The sequence below is a fragment of the Amblyomma americanum genome, chromosome 6 (genome assembly GCF_052857255.1).
Source record: "Amblyomma americanum isolate KBUSLIRL-KWMA chromosome 6, ASM5285725v1, whole genome shotgun sequence".
Classification (NCBI taxonomy): domain Eukaryota; kingdom Metazoa; phylum Arthropoda; class Arachnida; order Ixodida; family Ixodidae; genus Amblyomma; species Amblyomma americanum.
Window position 1 is genome coordinate 72652989 of NC_135502.1, and position 17226 is coordinate 72670214.

General features: G+C 50.2%; 1 protein-coding gene across 1 annotated transcript in view; it reads right to left on the reverse strand.

The window, feature by feature from the left end:
- The window catches only part of LOC144093690 (nephrin-like), a 327305-nt gene that overhangs the window by 85876 nt on the left and 224203 nt on the right, over positions 1-17226 (reverse strand). The window contains 1 exon segment of the mRNA XM_077627281.1: positions 13914-14051. Within this exon segment, the coding sequence (XP_077483407.1) occupies positions 13914-14051 (138 nt within the window).

Consider the following 17226-nt stretch of genomic DNA (forward strand, 5'->3'; position numbering starts at 1 on the left):
CATACGTCGCCGCCAACAGCAGCAGCAGCATTTGGAACAAAAACGCTCGGACGCGCACACATTCGAGAAAAACAAAGCGCCGCTCCTCCTCCTGCTCCTCGTCCTAGTCGACATCCCTCGAGTGCAAACAAAGCGGCTTTTTGAAACGGCCATAACCCCCCCCCCCCCCCCCCCCCCTTCTTGCGGCGCACGGAGCGCCCCCTCTTGGACGCAGCGGGCGCCGTCGTCTCGCTCGACCGCCGCTGGCGGAGGATCCCGGGGAATCCAAGCGCCGTGGCGGCGACTATGGCTAGCGGGGACCCTGGCTGGGGGAAGAGGAGGAGGAGGAGGAAGAGAGAGAAAGGGAAATGAGGTACACTGGAAATCGCCCCTTCGAAGAGATTTGTGTCTGGCCATTAAATTCGGACACGATTTGTGCTTCGCGCCCCGTTCTGGGACGGGAACTCAAAGAAGCGGCCGCCTTCTTCCGTGGTCCTGCCGGCACGGCGGCCGCGCTCGCTATAATACGTCGTCCAGAATCGAATCCGCTTTCGTCTCTGCTTCTGACTGACTTTATTTCCGCATTCTTTTTCTTGCTTTCTTTTTCTTATTGCTGCCCCGCACCGCAGTATCCCATTTTGCTTTTCCGACAAACTTTTTAGGGTTTCAAACTTCTGCTCCCGCTGCTTTTCTTTGGCTGAATTCTGGCTCTGTGTCCCTGTCGTACCTCCCCCCCTCCTCATTTCTTGAAAACGAGTGTCGATGGAAGTGAACCGAAAGCGGCGAGGGCGACGAAGACATTCGAAACAAGAAATCGCCCTCTCCCACCCCTTTTGCTTGTGCTCCTTTCTTTCCTTTTTTTTCTTTCTGGTTCTTCCTTATTTGCTTGGCGCACTCTCTGGACATGCCTGGTTTTCCGCGCCCTGCTTGAAAAGGACACGGACAATGGTGCAAAGCAAGCGCGGGCTGTCCAGAGCTCTTTCTTATTTCGTGTCCGCCACGCAGGAGCTATCCCTGTAACAAGACGACTCCCTGCCTCCTTGATATGGGGCTCTCTCTCTCTTCCCCTCCTTCTCTCCTGGTCTTTTTTTTTTGTCAGCTCCGTCACAAGTTAACCTTTACTGGAAATGGATTGAGAACTCACTGCTGGACGCGATATAAATTTTCCGTTCCAGCACGTACCCATTCTGCTGGCATGGCTCCAGATAATTCGATGTTGGAAGGAAGGATGAAATCAAGGTACGCGCTTAGGTGTCCAGGAAAACCCGTACCTTCTGTGTAATGATTGAAAGGCCAAACCATGGGGGAGAAAAAATTAATATTGTCCTGACATATAAGAAGCTCTTCAGATCGTTGACTGAATTATCCCCTATCATAATCGTCATTTTCAGCAATGATAGAGGTCTATCACCACTGCTACCAAAGATTTATGCAGAAGCATTTTGTTTTCTGCTATTTCCCTAGAGCAGCGTATTCACTTTTCAGAATTCAGCCCCCACCCCCAAACACACACACAAAATAACTTTTTTGATAAGCAAGGCCTTGCAATAACTTATCCCCGCTAAAGTACACGAACACTTATCCGCATTAAAATGTAGCAACATGCTTAATATCGCTCTAACTCGCCCAAGTTGCGTTTCGATATCGAGAATCTATACCTTTTTCTTCAGGAAGGAAGCTCTCTATTGAAGACGGAGTTTCACAACTTGACCTCTTTTTCAAGCAAAGTGATTATCATTAACCAGTTATATAAAATGTTGCTTATCACAAAACACTCAATATGGCGTGGCATATAGTGTGTCAGCCTTTGTGCGCCTGGCAAGATTCAATGCGGAAGGCGCATGCGAGGACGAAGATTCCTTGTCCCTTCGAGAGGTTTGAAATGATGGCGATTCAGAATGGATAGCACTGCACGACCCTGAAGCAAATATTGAGTTCCACATATGTTTGGCAAGGGCTGTACCTTCCAAAGTGAACATTTGCATTTTTCATGGTCTTGCTGGTGCGTAGGCTTTCCAAAATAAAAAAAAAAGAAAGCCGGAATAGAGAACAAGATGCAACTACTATAGGAGCGATTTTCGAAGCGAAATTAGATTCGTTCGCTCATAGGTCGTGGCAAGTCTCGGAGAGAATGGACGAACCCCGGCAAAAGGGTGAAGTCCGAAGCCACACGTACAAAACTTGGTGGCGGATTGCGGCTTCCGTTTCTAGCAGCTGACTCTGTTTTCTGTCTCTCTTTAGTCTCGGTATATACAAAACCTTATTTTCACTCGCCCTGTCGTTGACGCAAAAATACAGAAAGAGAACTGAAGTGCAAAAGTTTTCATTTTACCTCTTCCTTCAGCCCCGCGTCGCTATTTGCGCGTCGAGTGCACACACAAGCTGTGCTTTCAGTTCTCAAATTTCATCCAGGTTTTCGCCACGCACCGTTTGCCTTCCTTCTCTCTTTCACTCTCTTTGTTCACGCTTAGCCTCACTTCTTTTTCATTTCATTCCTCCTCGCATTCTTTTCGTTTTCGACTGCTGCTTCCCAAGGGGAGAGAGCCCCACACCGGTTTCAATATAAGAACGGAGCTGATGCCTGTCACTTTCCTTTTTTTGTTCCTCGGGTAAAGAGCAAACTTTCTGACCTCCAAGAACCGTGGCAGGCCGTTGCAAGTTTGTCCTGTCACACGAGGCTTTCACAGACGTCGTCCGTTTCACTTCGAACGTGGGCCTTCTTTCATCGGGTCACTCTAAAGTAAACGACAGGGCCATGCAGTGTGTGATTGATCTGGGCGTCGTTTTGCACAGACCTCCTACTCATGTCCTTGTCGTTTGTTTGTTTAGTTTTTGATTTTCTGCTCTTGATTTGTGTAAACACTCAATACAGGCCAAATGTCTTACGCAGTTTCTGTTGTTCTGATGGAGTTTCTAGAAGCGAAAGCTGTTTGATATGAGATGCGTTGAGGAGAGGCGATCGACGCAAATGGTAGCCAGGAATTCTCCCATGTGGTTTTTAAGATGCATATTCAGGTGCATCTTAGTAATAAGAATGTCGCACCTACGTGTGGCTCGAGTAGACAGTGTAGCGTGCGTGCTGACATTCTCCACTTGAGCAGCTGTCCACTGGCATGTGTTATTCATGGCCGAAAAAACTCTCTCACAAGCAGGCAACAATACCTTAATTTTTTTTTTTTACGCCAGTTATCGCGTTTTGTTGTCATCAAGTGAAACAAAAGCACTTCCATGCCACATAAGTTCCTCACTGCCGTCGCCATTGTCATGACCGTGTGTGAAGACATTACGTGCAAGTGCGCTTTCATCTAGCCGACTGCACCTCGTTCCAATTCGCATACTCTACGTCGTCAACAAGTTAGCGGCAGACCATTGACGGCGAATGGATGATCGGGAGACAAAACCTAGGAGCGCCACGAAGCACAGAGCTCCCTCCTAAAATCCCCATTTTCCTTTCTTCCTCCGTTTTCCTTTTTCCTCACCCGTCGACACCTGAGACTGCAGACTTCGCTCGATGGAAGTCGCGACAGCGCAACTTCTTTCTTAACTCGGGCGGACACACTAATGACTCTCGGCGGCCAGGCGCGTGCGCCATTCTAGATTCGGGTTTCGTCCTCTCCTTCTCATTTCCTAACCTCCTCTCCCTCGGAACCGCGGGACTTTCTTCCTTGCATATCGTTATAGAAAGAGAAATAGCGCCATGACGAATTCACGAGGCGCCCCGGCGTTGAATTAAAATCGACTCGCCTGAAGCCGCGGCATGCACTGCGGTTATACGCGGGCGCTTCGTGCTTGTATAGCAGCTTCACCCGCGCTTATGCATACTGCGCAGTGCGTGGTAGATATGCGCTCTGAACGCGCGGACAACTCGCAAAGTGCGGCCTGAATAAGTAAAAGCTGCCGTGCGGTGTGGCGGACGCGCGAGCAAATTATTCAGAGCGTCGGCGAGGGGAAGCGGGGAGCGATACGCCGCGAGCTTTCTATTTAAACGCGCCCGATTTCGGCGATGAGTCCCCCCGGCCGGTTGGGCACCCAGCGGTCGTTGTACGTGCCTCGGCAGCAGAGGCAAAGCCCAGCGCAGTGTATATGCTGTCGTCAGGGTCGCTGGACACAACGCGGAGGCAGGGCGACGATGCCATGGGGTGTGCGGAGGGTCGAGGTGCTTTAATGAGCGTGCTTAGCATGGAGCGCACGTTTTCATTTAAGTGCGGCGACGGCGGCAGGATCGTCGTCATCGTCGCCATGGAGAGTTTTCTGGAGCGTCCAGAATGGTCCAGCCTTCTTCCGCCCCCCCCCCCCCCCCCCCCCCCCCCCCCCCCACTCCTTTCTTCTCGAAGAGGGACTTCCTGAATGTGTCCTCAGCCGGTTCGTCGCTATTTCTGATTCCTCTCGAGTCCGCTGTGTGTTTGCTCATCCCCAGGTTTTTCCTCGGCGCCAAGGGAGAGAGTTTCTTCTCGCAGGTGCTTATGAGGACGTGATAATCAAAACTAAGCCGCTGCGGCGAAGAAGAAAGCGAAAGGAGCGCAGAAATCGGGACAGGTTCTAAAGCTCAGTCCGTGTATTCAGGAGGCAGCGGGGCTTAATTGTCTTCCAGCGCTAACGAATGCCATTTGACGTCGGAGACAGGCACTCGGCGAGTCTTTTGTTTCGTAATGAGGGAGATATCTTCTGTTGTGGGTGATTACGAGGGAGGAGGAAGTGGGAAGAAGGGAGAGGGGATTTTTTAAACTGTTCTGGCGCGATAACAGCACAGGCGTTCTGTCTGCTGCGTACATGAATAATTTGGCCACTCTCGCTACATGCGGCTTCGCGGCGCGCACTCAACGAGGTGCGTGTGCTGACACGTGTACAAAGCATCGCCCTTGCCGGGCGCTCTTGTGTTTCCTCCTCGTGACATGAGGTGGAGCCACGAGAGCACCAGTGAGAGCGCTCTCTAACCAGTCGTGCAAAACCGATTCCCATGCTCCTGACAGGATGTTACTATTACGGATTGCTTTTGGCTTTTGGGCCCTTAAACCCTCATAAATTAAACTAAACTGAACTAATCTTGGAGACAGTGTCCACTATCAAAAATTTTCAGCTAAAACTGACTCATGTCAGGAATCGACATACATTCGAGTTCTTTCGCAGTGCAGAAGAGGTAGAAAAAACTCGAGTGCGCCAAGAAAGCCACCGAGGTCTACTCGCGACGTACTATTCTAATAATCATCATCATAATCATCATCATCATCATCATCATCATCATCATCATCATCATCATCATCATTCTGACTACGTCCGCTGCAGGAAAAAAGCCTCTCCCATGTCTCTTCACTTAACCATGTCCTTTGCCATCTGCGACCACCGTATCCCCGCAGACTTCTTAAACATTGGCAGGTTCAGATTCCAATGGCTTCCTGTCCTATTCTAGTGGGGTCTTGTATTCATTATAGAACCGCTGCAAACTTCTTTTGCGGCCACTAGGCGGCCGCACAGTCTTTGCTAAACAATGACTTTCATCTGATGCCAAACAGCGGACTCCTAGTCAAATTATTTTGCAAACATCACTTTTGTGAACTCCACTGCAACAGGCTTACAAGAAATTTGTATTTGATAACACGAAGGAGAAAGAAAAATTCACAAGTGACGCAAGCATTTTTTCAGCCCAATACATGCGCAAATACTCCATGCTGCGGACCAATAAAAGCATAAAAGCTCGAGCACACTACAGCGAGAGACATCATTTCTGACGAGCACTTTGCGAAGATAAGCCGAGGAACTGTAAACGGCAGGAGTGTTAGCGGAGCGGTTGGCCGCGAAAAGAACCCACATTTAATAAGGACCTAACGAACAGCAGGCAGAGCCAGCCTCCTTTTTCCCTTGTTCATTCGCTTACACAGGTTGCGCCGCCACGCACCATACGCGCGAAATGCGTCCGAGAAAGAAAAAAGGAGGGAAAAAAAGCAACAACAGCTATATTAAGGCCTGCCGGAAAAACTTTAGCGCCACGCGTTAACAGGCGAACCAAGTCGTGCGCAGCTTGCCCGTCTGCAACGCGCGGCTCAAGAAAATTAATCTCGAGGATTTCTCGCCAACGGAAGCGAGACAAGCTTGACACACGCCCACACACATGCCAAAAAAAAAGAGCAAAGAATAAGCCGTAAACAACGGCTCCGTCGAAGGGGAAGCCATGCGGCACGCGCTCAAGTACAACAGCAGCAACGCTAGAAACAACACGGGCAGCTCCAACGTTGCCTTCACGGGCAGCTTCGAACAGCAAAGACGTCTTACACGGGCACACCCTTCAAACGCGCAGCGCAGCAAGGCGCGAGAAAATTATGCCGTTGGTCGGAAGACGCAGGGGGGGGGGGGGGGTGAGTTTGAAGCGGCGTACAGGCCGTAGTTATTGCGAGCGCGCGTTCTCCCTCAGTCGAGGAGGCCTGTCCCGACGGGTGCTGATTTTCTCGGGGCGGCTGCAGCAAGCGTCTTAACGCCTTGGCGCGTGCCCGTCGAGCGTGCTCTACCTTTAATGATCGCCGCTGCTCCTGAGCTGGCCAAGAGCACGAAGCCGCCACCGCCACCGACGCGACGGGAACAGCTGGAGCGGTCCCTGCAGACGTTGGAGCCAAGTTTTCCCTCGCCCTCTCTGCAACGGGCGCGCTGCTTGGGCGCACGTAGTTCCGTGTACAGCTCTTGACTATAGTATAACGCGCGCCTGGGGAAAGAGAGCGAAAGGTTTGTGGAGAGGAGCCTTTTGACATGTTGGAAGGAATGTGGTAGCGCTGTTCTTCGACGCTCTCTGCGTCGTCGTCGTGTAGCCTGGTGGACCGGGCGGGCGTATACTTGTGACGGCCGATAAAATATTCAAATTGGAGTCTGGCGTTCGCATTAACATATTCTTCTCCGCATCTTCCCCCACCTGATCTTTTCTGTAAGGGGCGTGAGAAGGCTTGCCAGCGTGTGTATGTGCGTGTGTGTGTGTGTGTGATCCGACGCGCGCGGCGCTGCCGTGTTCCTGTATCCGCCGTGGCGCGGGTTTGAGCCTCTATAGCGGGACCGACTTCTCTGCTACGGCGGCTGGTCATGCGGTGAAGCCATACTCTGCCAGTGAAACTTCGGAGCGCGTGTCCGCGGGACGACCAAGATGTGTGAACGATACTTATTCGATGTGCTGAATGCAAAACTCCTAACGTACTGTTCGGCAATCGATCACATGCATTTTGACGCTCTTTCTTTTCACTATTTTTCATCAGTAAAAGAAAAAAAACGGTTCGTTATGGTCAAATGGATGACAATGAGTAATTACTTCCTTATTACGGTTCATTGTGTATTGCAAAACATAATGTATAGAAGGAGCAACATGCACTCCAAGGACGCGATTTAAAAGATTCACGCGTTCCTAGAAGAGTTATTTTTTCGGCTGCTTGGATTAGAAAGGTTTCGTTCATGGGGGTTGAACGTCCCAAAGCGACTCAGGCTACGAGAGACGCCGTAGTCAAGGACTCCGGAAATTTGGACCACCTGGGGTTCTTAAATGTGCACTGCAATCGCACAGCACACGTGCCTCTGGAATTTCGCCGCAATCGAAATTTGACCGCCACGGCTGGGATCGGACCCGCGTCTTTCGGGTCAGTAACCGAACGCAATAACCACTGAGCCAACGCGGCGGCTTCGATTAGAAAGGCCCTTTCTTCTAGTAAGGAAGGTCCGAGCAGCCATCGTGCTGTTTTGAAATAACGTTTTGAAATGCTGTTAGGAGAGATCCTCATGGCTACCACGATCCTGGGCTTCAACGTTTACTTCTTCTTTCGAGACTGTTCTCTGCGTTGAGGGCGCCTTTCATCGCAAGTTTCTACGGCATCACATTGGCGTCGAATGCAAACTCTGTTATTTATTTTTCTTGCGCTGTTCTTTCGTTTTTCATTGCTAGTCAGCGATTTCCGATTTTGCTATACCAAAAAAATAAAAAAGAAAAGAGCGAGTTGCAAATCAACCAGCCGAAAAGATGAGAAAATGCGAGCAACAAAAAATGCCAACGCGCGCAGAAACAAGCCCACAAGAGGCACGGTATCTCGCTGGGCGGGCGAGGCGCGGCCCATGCAATCTCCAAGCCAATAAGTTGCGCCCATCAAAGTAACGTTCGAGACTCAGTCGCCCTCAGAGCGATATCTGCCATGTCGAGGGAAAATTCAATTTGAGCACCCCCCCCACCACTCCTACCCGTGAAGTGGAGCGAGCGGCTAGCGATACGCTTTTCGGGGATTGCCTCCAAAACTGCCGGAAAAGACAGAAGCGCTGTACCATTGCTGGCTATACTACAGGGAATGGCAAGCATCGTTCGGTGCTTCCTGCCTCCCCCCTCCCCCCCCGGCCCGTCTCTCTCCCTCCCACCACTTCCCACCACCGCTACCAGCAGAGGAGGGTCCGTTATCTGGCATGTAATTTAATTTTAAGGGTGTGGCGTGGCGACTTGAATCAGCCACTGCTTTTCGCAGACACTTGAGGCAATAAGCACAAAATAAGCGTGATAACCTAATGTATAGTTGTGCGTGGTCGCCAGCGTGCAACCGCATAGGCAGTCTGCAAGCTCCTGAAGTTGCCAGGTTAGCACCTATACCTGCACCAGTTATTCGGGTTTAGGCGTGCCACTTTTCATTCAGTTGAGATATTTTGGCATGTTTTTAGCTACCACTGCATACGTTTGAGGGGATGCTCTTAAACAGCCGCTAGAACTCGCTAGTCTTTAAGCTGCGCTACCACATTACTGCACAGAAACATGGCTAACAATAATACTTAAGAGAAGGCTTTAAGTTAGCGAGCCGTCTTAAGAAATGCATTGCGAAGTGGCATGAACTTCATTGATCGAAGCAGTAAGCTCGAAATTTGTTACAAGCCAAACCATCATGAACACCTTAAAGGTAAAAAACGACGACAAAACGAGCGCCGGTACGCAGTACACATTTCATTAAATGCCAACATACTTATGCGGGCTAAAGATGGTTCTACAAGGCCGACTCATCTACATCGCCAGACACAAAAGAAAGACGACACGACGACTGTAGAAAATAAGCGGCAACTCCAAACGAAATTTTTATTAGAAGTATAGTCACCTATAAAACGAGAGAAACTAGGCAGCTGGAAAGCAAAAAAAAGGCAAAAGCAAATACTGCCATGAAAGGTGGAGTGGAGGCCCGCACATGCGGATCTAAGCATTGCCAAACATGCCGAAAATTTATAACTGCCCCAAGACCAAATTCATTGCCTCTGCCTACTGCCCAGTGACATTGCTCCACAAGTTGACCCTCTGTGGAACGCACAGCAAAAAGCGAACCAAGCTCTAGAGTCGTAGCCAAGTCGAGAAGGATAAAGAGAGCCTGACGAGCGAACAGGAAGAGGCTCCAGTCGGTGATAACCATTAACTTTATCTCTTTCTTTTTTTTCTTGTAACGTCTAAACGAGTTACCACCGAGATAACGTTCGGGCGCAAATAAAGCTACACTATAGAGAGGACGAAAGAACTTTTTTAAACGCGGAAATCCGGCTCGTTACGCCAGGAGATCCGGCGCCAGGGGAGAACGCGGAAATGAGACAACCTGGCAACGCGGCAACCGCCCGATGTACGCTCCGTTATTCCGTACCGGCAATGCCTGTGAAGCTCGGTGCGTCCTCGGGTGCCGCCATTTTAAACCCGGGCCTTTTATTGTTCCGGCCCCGCGCTCAATGCTTTGTTCGAATGGAAGTACAGGGCTGCCGAACAAAGGAAAGCTTAGGACTCAGGAGCTGTTAGCATCACTGTCGTATACTCTATAGGCCCCAAAAAAGACTAGAAGAGGTACAGGGATTAACTGCTTTGCCATAGCCATTGGTCCCGCTAATGCCAACCATTGGCGCAGTCAGTCTACCTACTAACTAACCATTTGCAACGAGCTCTAACTGCTACATTAGTCTTATTTGGATCGTTTTTCTTGGTTTGTGACCAAACGATCTTCTGGCGAAAAATCGCCTTTTGCTGTTCATTCAGCGAGCACTTCCAGAGATGCATCTCAATTCATTCCCGTTTAATCAGTGAATATTTGCACCTGCACCAGGATTCCAGTTCGGTGCCTTCGGGACGCGAGGCGGATGCTGTATTTACGTACAGTCGCGGCCAGAATAATATGAACCACGCTTCCGCGTTCAAACTTTTCTGTCGCTTTGCGTAACGAAAATAGGAATGTTTGCTGACTTTTTGGGCAGGGGCAAGAGTAAATATTATTTGCAAGTGCATAAAAAATGCATTACTTTTCGCTAGGCAACACGTCAGACGACATTGAGCGCCGAGGCTTGGTCCATATTCTTTTGCCGCGACTCTACATCTACGCCACCGCTGCGGTGCTCGTGGGTTGTTGTAGGAGGGGAAATGTGATTGGAGAATTGGCTGGGATATCTATAGGGCAGCCGCGGCTACCACAAGACAGGGATAATTGGAGGTTGCTGGGGGGTGCTTCTAAGCGCCTCATTGAATTCCTCCTTCTACCGTCTTATTTTCTTTCTGATTTGTTTCCTTTTGAAGAAAAAAGAGCGCCGGTTGTTGAAAACTTATGGCGCTTGGTTTTCAGTGGCGCCCCAAAAGTCTACCACACATTTAAGGGCCCGGACACGGTTCTGACTCCTGAGTGCACCTCTCCATCGTCCTCATCTTGCCTCGCTCTGCTCTGCCTCTACCCCCAACTAACCATCACCACCACCAGGACCACGGTGCAGAAAGGTAATCGGTCATGACTCTCACGCCTGCGCGGCTTGCCGTCTGGAGGTGCGTCGGGCGGCCGGGCGGGCGCAATTGTTTCATTAGAGAACGTCGCTGGCGGAAGCCGCTGGTACTGAGTGCTCTCCGCGGAGAGCTGGAGGAAAGAGCTGGGAGAGAGGATGCGGAGGAGCAGGCGCGCAATCGTCGCGAGCGCCGCTGCGTTGCTCGCCAGATTGATTTCGAGGCTTTACCTGCACGCTCGGTCGCAGGCGGCGCCCCCGGAATCACGACGCGAAATGGCGCGACGGCAGCAGCATGCGCGTGCTTTTCTTGTTGCGTGCAGTGAAGCGGAAAACGCGACGTTTGCGGCCTGTATGTGCATTCGGATGTGCAAACCAATGACTATCTGTGGCTGCGGCACATCTCATCTGGGATTTGCGATACTCGTTCTCACTTTTGCTTTCTGTCTGTCTCGGGGAGGCCTTTCGCGTGTCATGAACCGGTCGCTTACAGAAGCGGTGATTTCCAGGTGACAGCTAGGCACGCTGCGTTTCGGACAGCAGCGCGTTATGGTGCGCGTGCTGTCAGAGCCTCGATTTTCGGGCCAACGAGTGGAAATGACCAATCGCCAACGGTGTATATTGCTCTTCACCAACGCGGCCAGCTCATTTAGACGAGGGCTAACTATGGAGAGAGAGTCGAAACATAGAAGCGTTTGTCTTCGGCTCTCTGTGCCAGGAGTTCGTGCGACGTCCTCACACGCTGCTTGGAGACGTCGCTGCACGGAACTATCGGCGTGGCGCGCAAGATTGCACTGGCTCGCTAGGCCTGAGCAGCTTGAGGGACCTTGTGCCGGGAGCGTACCGGAAGTGGCGGAGGCGGCAGGGTCGGGCAAGACGTGGCGTGTGGCTGGTTAACCTGCGGTCGACGTTATTTACGGGCGCCGACGCTGACCCTGGCCCGAGGCGGTGGCGGCGGCTGGGTTTGGACGGCGGGCCCTTCGCTCTCTCCGCTGCCGTGATCAATAGGACTGGGCGCGCTCATCTCGTCCAGGCGCTCTTAATTAGCCAGCCCAAAGTAGGCCTAATGGATTTATGCCCTCTCTCCCCCTACCGCCAACCCCGAAAGCGCCTGTTCAAGAAGGCGGTACGCAATAAGGTCCCTCTGGGAACGGACGTCTCGAAGTTCAGGTGAGGATGCATGCGTCTGCAGAACACTGTCACCGTTGCATAGAGCTCGTCCTCGGATAAGATATTCTCGGCTGTCCTTCAGACAAACAGTGGCCCAAGATTGAGGCTGAGCTGATTTTAGCAAGAGTTTCAAAATATAAATACGGCACATATACTGCAACGCAACGCAGCCACCACCGCTACCACTGAATTGCCGCTGTCCCGAAAAGCCCCGTGCAGTGAATTACTATAAAAACAGTTTAGTTTTAAAATGAGCGCGAAGCCATAAACGCGGCTTACTTGTCATATCTCCTGAATAACTCGTGAACCTCGATCTGAGCCGCTTCAATGTGGGTATAACAGGGCGTCCGTTCCAGCAGCGTGTACACCTCCGATGCACTGTTCGTCTCCCGGCTACCTAGCACTGAAGTTCAGCGTGCCGCTCCCCTAACGGGAGCAAGGAAGAGAAGGGGTGGAGCGGAGGCTTTCTGTTGTAGCCCTGAAAGGAAGCCGCTTTTGCCCCGCGGTGGAGCGAGCTTGTTTCAGGTTTCCTCCCGGCAAAGCCTCTTTCCAGCGAAGACGAGATTGACAGCGTGCTTCTCAATGTCACCATGTGGGGTGAGGACAAAGCTCTACAAAGAAAGCGGGAAGCCTCTCCCTCAACAGCGCCATGAATCTCTTCCGCATATTCATGGCTAAACATTGTTCTACTCCGGTCGCTCCTGCGCCCCTTTCGATTAGTGCCAACAAGCTGAGGCGTCTAAGTAAGATGCGGGAAGGACGTGCTTTCGCAACATGCTTTGCATAATGAACTAACTGACCGTTCAGAGAGCACCGTTACAAAGGAGAACTGTACATAAGGAAAAGAAAAGGTGTATGTATTACGGGGTCAAACTCGCACCTTTTGTAGCCCTTCACTGAGCCCGTAAGAGTGTCTGGCAGACTTTGTGGGAGCGTTTGATGCGAAAAAAAATATTCTGACCGTTTTATTTTGACCGCAGTGGCTGCGTTAAGGACAACACATACAGCTATAAGAGTGAGATTTACCTGTACGGGCTGCCAGGCTGTACAGTTAAATTTAAATCACATTTTTAGGTTATGGAAGTTAGAAATACTAAAAGAAGAACAGCCTGCGCGGAGACTATCTTCTCAACAAACTGATCTGTGGTATTTTGAAACGAGGCGACAAGTCCAGTGCTCCTAAGTAGAAATAACTAGTGCGACTGGAGGATGTTGCGGGTTCGGATCCTTACCTGTGCTTGCATATCTGTCGCCGCACCTGAGCTTCTGCAGTTAGCATCGCTACATTACTTGCTTTCCGACTCATGTTGCTATTCTCTGCTTTCATGCAGACATGGAAATGTATTCAATATATTGGAAGTATTAACTGCGCACGGAATAATGACAAATGGCACGCGTAAGTTGGTATAAAAATATCCATATAATTTTTTTTACCTGCAGCATGTGTTGACATATTGAACTGTGAAATGCATGCGGGAGGAGCCATCCTCAACTTCAACACAGCGACCTAACAGCTTTCACCCCAATCGCTGAGACCACTGGCTTCCTTCAATGCTGTTTTCACCGGCGCCATATAGTACAGTACATGCATGTCAGCCGTGAATGAATACTCAGCGGGTTTCTGTCATTAATCCTCGGCTCAGACCGAGCCGTCATTCTTGCTCTCTGTTAAGCTCCAGCCCGCCGCGATGGTTCAAAGGTTGTGAAATCCTGCTTCGAAGTACTAGATCGTGGGTTCGATGCCGACTGTGCCGGACGACATCCAACGAACTTTTCTCTCAAACACGATGTCACAGTGCTGAGCGTTTTCACATTTTAATTCGTCGAATTCCCACGACGATTCGAAAACACTCCTTGCTTTGATTTGTCTGTCTGCCTACACATGCCTACACCTAAAGCGAGAACAAATCAGTACATAAACGCCATGCTGATATCGGGCTTCTGTATAGCGCGTCCACTTTCTCAATCTTGGCGGACTTACCTGAACTTCTTTAAGTGGCACTCAGTGGAACAACCTAAGTTCGTCAGCGAAACAAACTCACCGAGCACGAATCCATCTTTGCTCCACTGCACGGCCCCGGCTTGGTTGGCCACTTCGCACTTGAGCTCCACCGTGTGTCCTTCGATCACCTCCACGGGCTGCGGTCGGACGCGGAAGCTCTGCTGCTGGCAGTGGACTCCTGAAACAACAACGGGAGACAGAGAAGCGCGCTGTCAGACACGCCGTAGCACGGCTACAGCACATTCACAACGACGCCAATAGGCATTTGAAGTTTTTTATCCTTATCTTGACTACAGTTTGCGCGCACACCAAGAGAAAAATGAAACAAATAAAACGCGCTGGACTTTCTAGGGGAGACACCTCCATGAGTTGAAAATATCGCGTCTTATCGGTTGACCTTTTTTTTTTTAAATCTCAAAACTGTTGCCTGCAAGAAGTTGTTGGATCTCTCCGAGTAGTTTAGTCGGCGAAGCTTTCCAACCACGCCTTCTCGTTTCCTCAGTTTGATTGTTCGTGTCACTCGTTGTCGCTGGCGTCTTTGCGAAGTCATCCCATAGACGACGTTGACTGTGTAATTTCACTGCATACTTGGTATTCAACTGGCGACGTAAAACACCAGGTGTGGTCCGGAATCGGGATGCACGGAATGAACCGGCGCGGACTGCACCGCAGCGTAATTATTCATTTCCGGGAAAGAATTTTTTTTTTTCTTAAGTGCGCCACAAGGCTCAAGTTTAGAGAGAGAGATGGAGGTGTAGGATAAAGTTAAAGGAAGTAGTGCCGGCACGTTTCTTTGTGAAATCCACAAAATTTGTCGATGTAGTGATTGTCTTTTGTCCATTTTTCACAGTTACATTCGCGGTCCCACCGAGGGCACGGCTCTCGAACGAAGCGTTTAAAGAGAAGCGAGGGAAGTGCTGATGGTGATAGTACGTTGCGTAGAGAAAACAAAACTGATACTTAAGCGGGATACAGCAGCAGGGTTGGTCAAAAGTTCCGAGGCCACGGGGTCTGCTTTTGAGGAGCGTAGTGGGGAGCACGGTGGAAGGGAGCGTACCGCACCTATGGAGCTACCAAGCTCTTCATGGGTGAGGGATAGGCTCCTCTACACCCTCGCAATATTCTGAGCTTAGGGTGCGTCGTGAATGCCCCACTGAACAGATCAAAAGCAGACCCTTTGGCCTGGAAACTTTTGACGAAACCTGTACATAAATCTCGCTAGGGTAGATTGGTAAGCTTGCATCCTTCGCTACCTCCTTCACACTTTCTTGCTTTCAAGGTTTCGTTCGCACTCGCATGAAGCAAAGCCAGCGCTCTCTTTCTTCTCCTTCGTACTATCGCTTCTGCCGTCCCTTTCCGGTAGCTAAAGTCAAACGTCTGAGTCACTCCCGCTGGACACGAAAAACGAATACGCGAGTGATATCTGTAAGGCTGCTGCGTGAAAGAAAACGGGGGCCAGCGCTTCCGCAAATGAAATTTCGCTCAAGAGACCGTTCAAAGATTAGGGTGCACGCGGACACGCTAGTTGTCCCGGACGCTGTTCCTTTCTTTTCCTTTTTTTTCTACTCTCGGTCACAGCACTGCGGAAGTGCTCCCAGCTTCAAAGTCACCAACGCTGTTGAGGCCAGCGCTGCTCGTGGACGTAAAAAAAAAATGAAAAGTTGGAAAACATGGGGAACGCTCCCGCTTCTTCTAGAACGCAGAAGAGGCGCAGGAAGTTAACGAAAAGACGTGAAAAGATCGAAACGAATGCAAAGCTGAAGTAGGACAAAAAAATAACGGCAATTCCAGCGACATAAATGTTTGTTTATTGATGCTCGGCCTGTTGTTGCTAGCGCGCGTCCATTCCGGTTTGTCTTTTTTTTTTGTTCATTTTTCTACTACACAGGCCAGCAGCGATATCTCTTTTATTGTCGTTTTTAGATCTCACAACTCGGAGCAAACGCTTCACGCTTTCCATGATGCCCGGCAATGTTCGCGTAGCTCTTCGCGCTGCGCTCATTTCTTTATCTCTTTTTTGCCCAGTTTTCTGGGAGCTGTTGGTGCTTCCTTCGGCCGCGTTAGCGCAAACGCAACCCCCCCCCCCCCCCCTTCCCCCCGCCCCCTCCTCTTCCCCAGCTCTGGGCGCAGAGGCGCCGCAGCCGGCGTCTTGGTCTCACTGGCCATAAAACTCGGCTTTCCGTGTCGTGATTTATGTGCGAGAAAACTTCAAACTGACAGCGAGACCGGGAAGAAAGAAGTGTGATTGAGAAGCAATGAAGAACGCGGCTCCGCTATCGGCTCCCTCTCTCCTTCTTTGTTTCTTCACCTCCTCTTTCTCTCCGAATTTTTTTCTTTTCCTTGCTCGCTCTTCGCTCTGTGGTGCATGGGGCTTCGGGGTTCTTTTCAGTGTTAGTTCTTCGGAGAATGGGCTGCTAAACAGACGGGTATAATGGCAGCAGTTTTTATCACCCCCGCCCTCCTTAGGACTGTTTTCTTGCGACTGCGAAACACGTCGGCGTCACAAATTTTTTCTTTTTTTTCTTCTTGTCTTTTGTATTCTTTTGGCGTTCGCAGTCTGTTGCTCTACGCTGTCAACCGTTTTCCGGCTGTTAGGAGCAAGACAGGATTGTTTTCGATGCCTCGCGGTTTCGTGCTGCGCGTGCATAATTGCGCATGAATTCCTTCCTTGCGCATATTTGTTTCCAAGGAATTCTTCACGCACAGTCGTGAGCAACAGGAGAGGGAACAAAGTTTGGGCATTCGTTTATTGATTGCGCCATAAATATGCGTGAGCAAGCGCTGTTTATTTTTCTGTTTTCTAACTAGTTTTCGTCTTGGCATGTAATATCTAAACTAAGTTCTCAAATTAAGCGGAGAGATAACCACAGAATTTGCAGTTTTATGCAGAGTGTTCCCTGTGATATCACTCACGACTGCAAGGGGGCAAACTGGCGCCAGGTGAGATTAGTCAAATGCGACCCCTTTTATACACATGGGTCTTGCTCTCTGCTGAAAGCGAGATAAGCGCACATATTTATAAAAGATGTGCGCCTTTTCCTGAAGTAGCGCGCAGGAACTATCAGTTATTTTGGGCCAGCTACACCCTAATCTATTCTCCTGCTGTCCACTAACTAACCAGCAACCAAATGAGTTGCGAAGGCGGCTAAGGAAGAAAATTATTTCCGCGTTATCGTACGATTCCGGCACGCATAATCTCTCGCGCAGAGTGCATCGATGAACATGGTATGCATTGCAAATAGCACTGATGCACAATGCTGAAGAAAAACAGCACCCTCCTCACCCGCCCCCCGCCCCCCGGCCACCTCCCCAGAAACGGGAATTGAATGTGATAGCATCACCATTGCTCATTA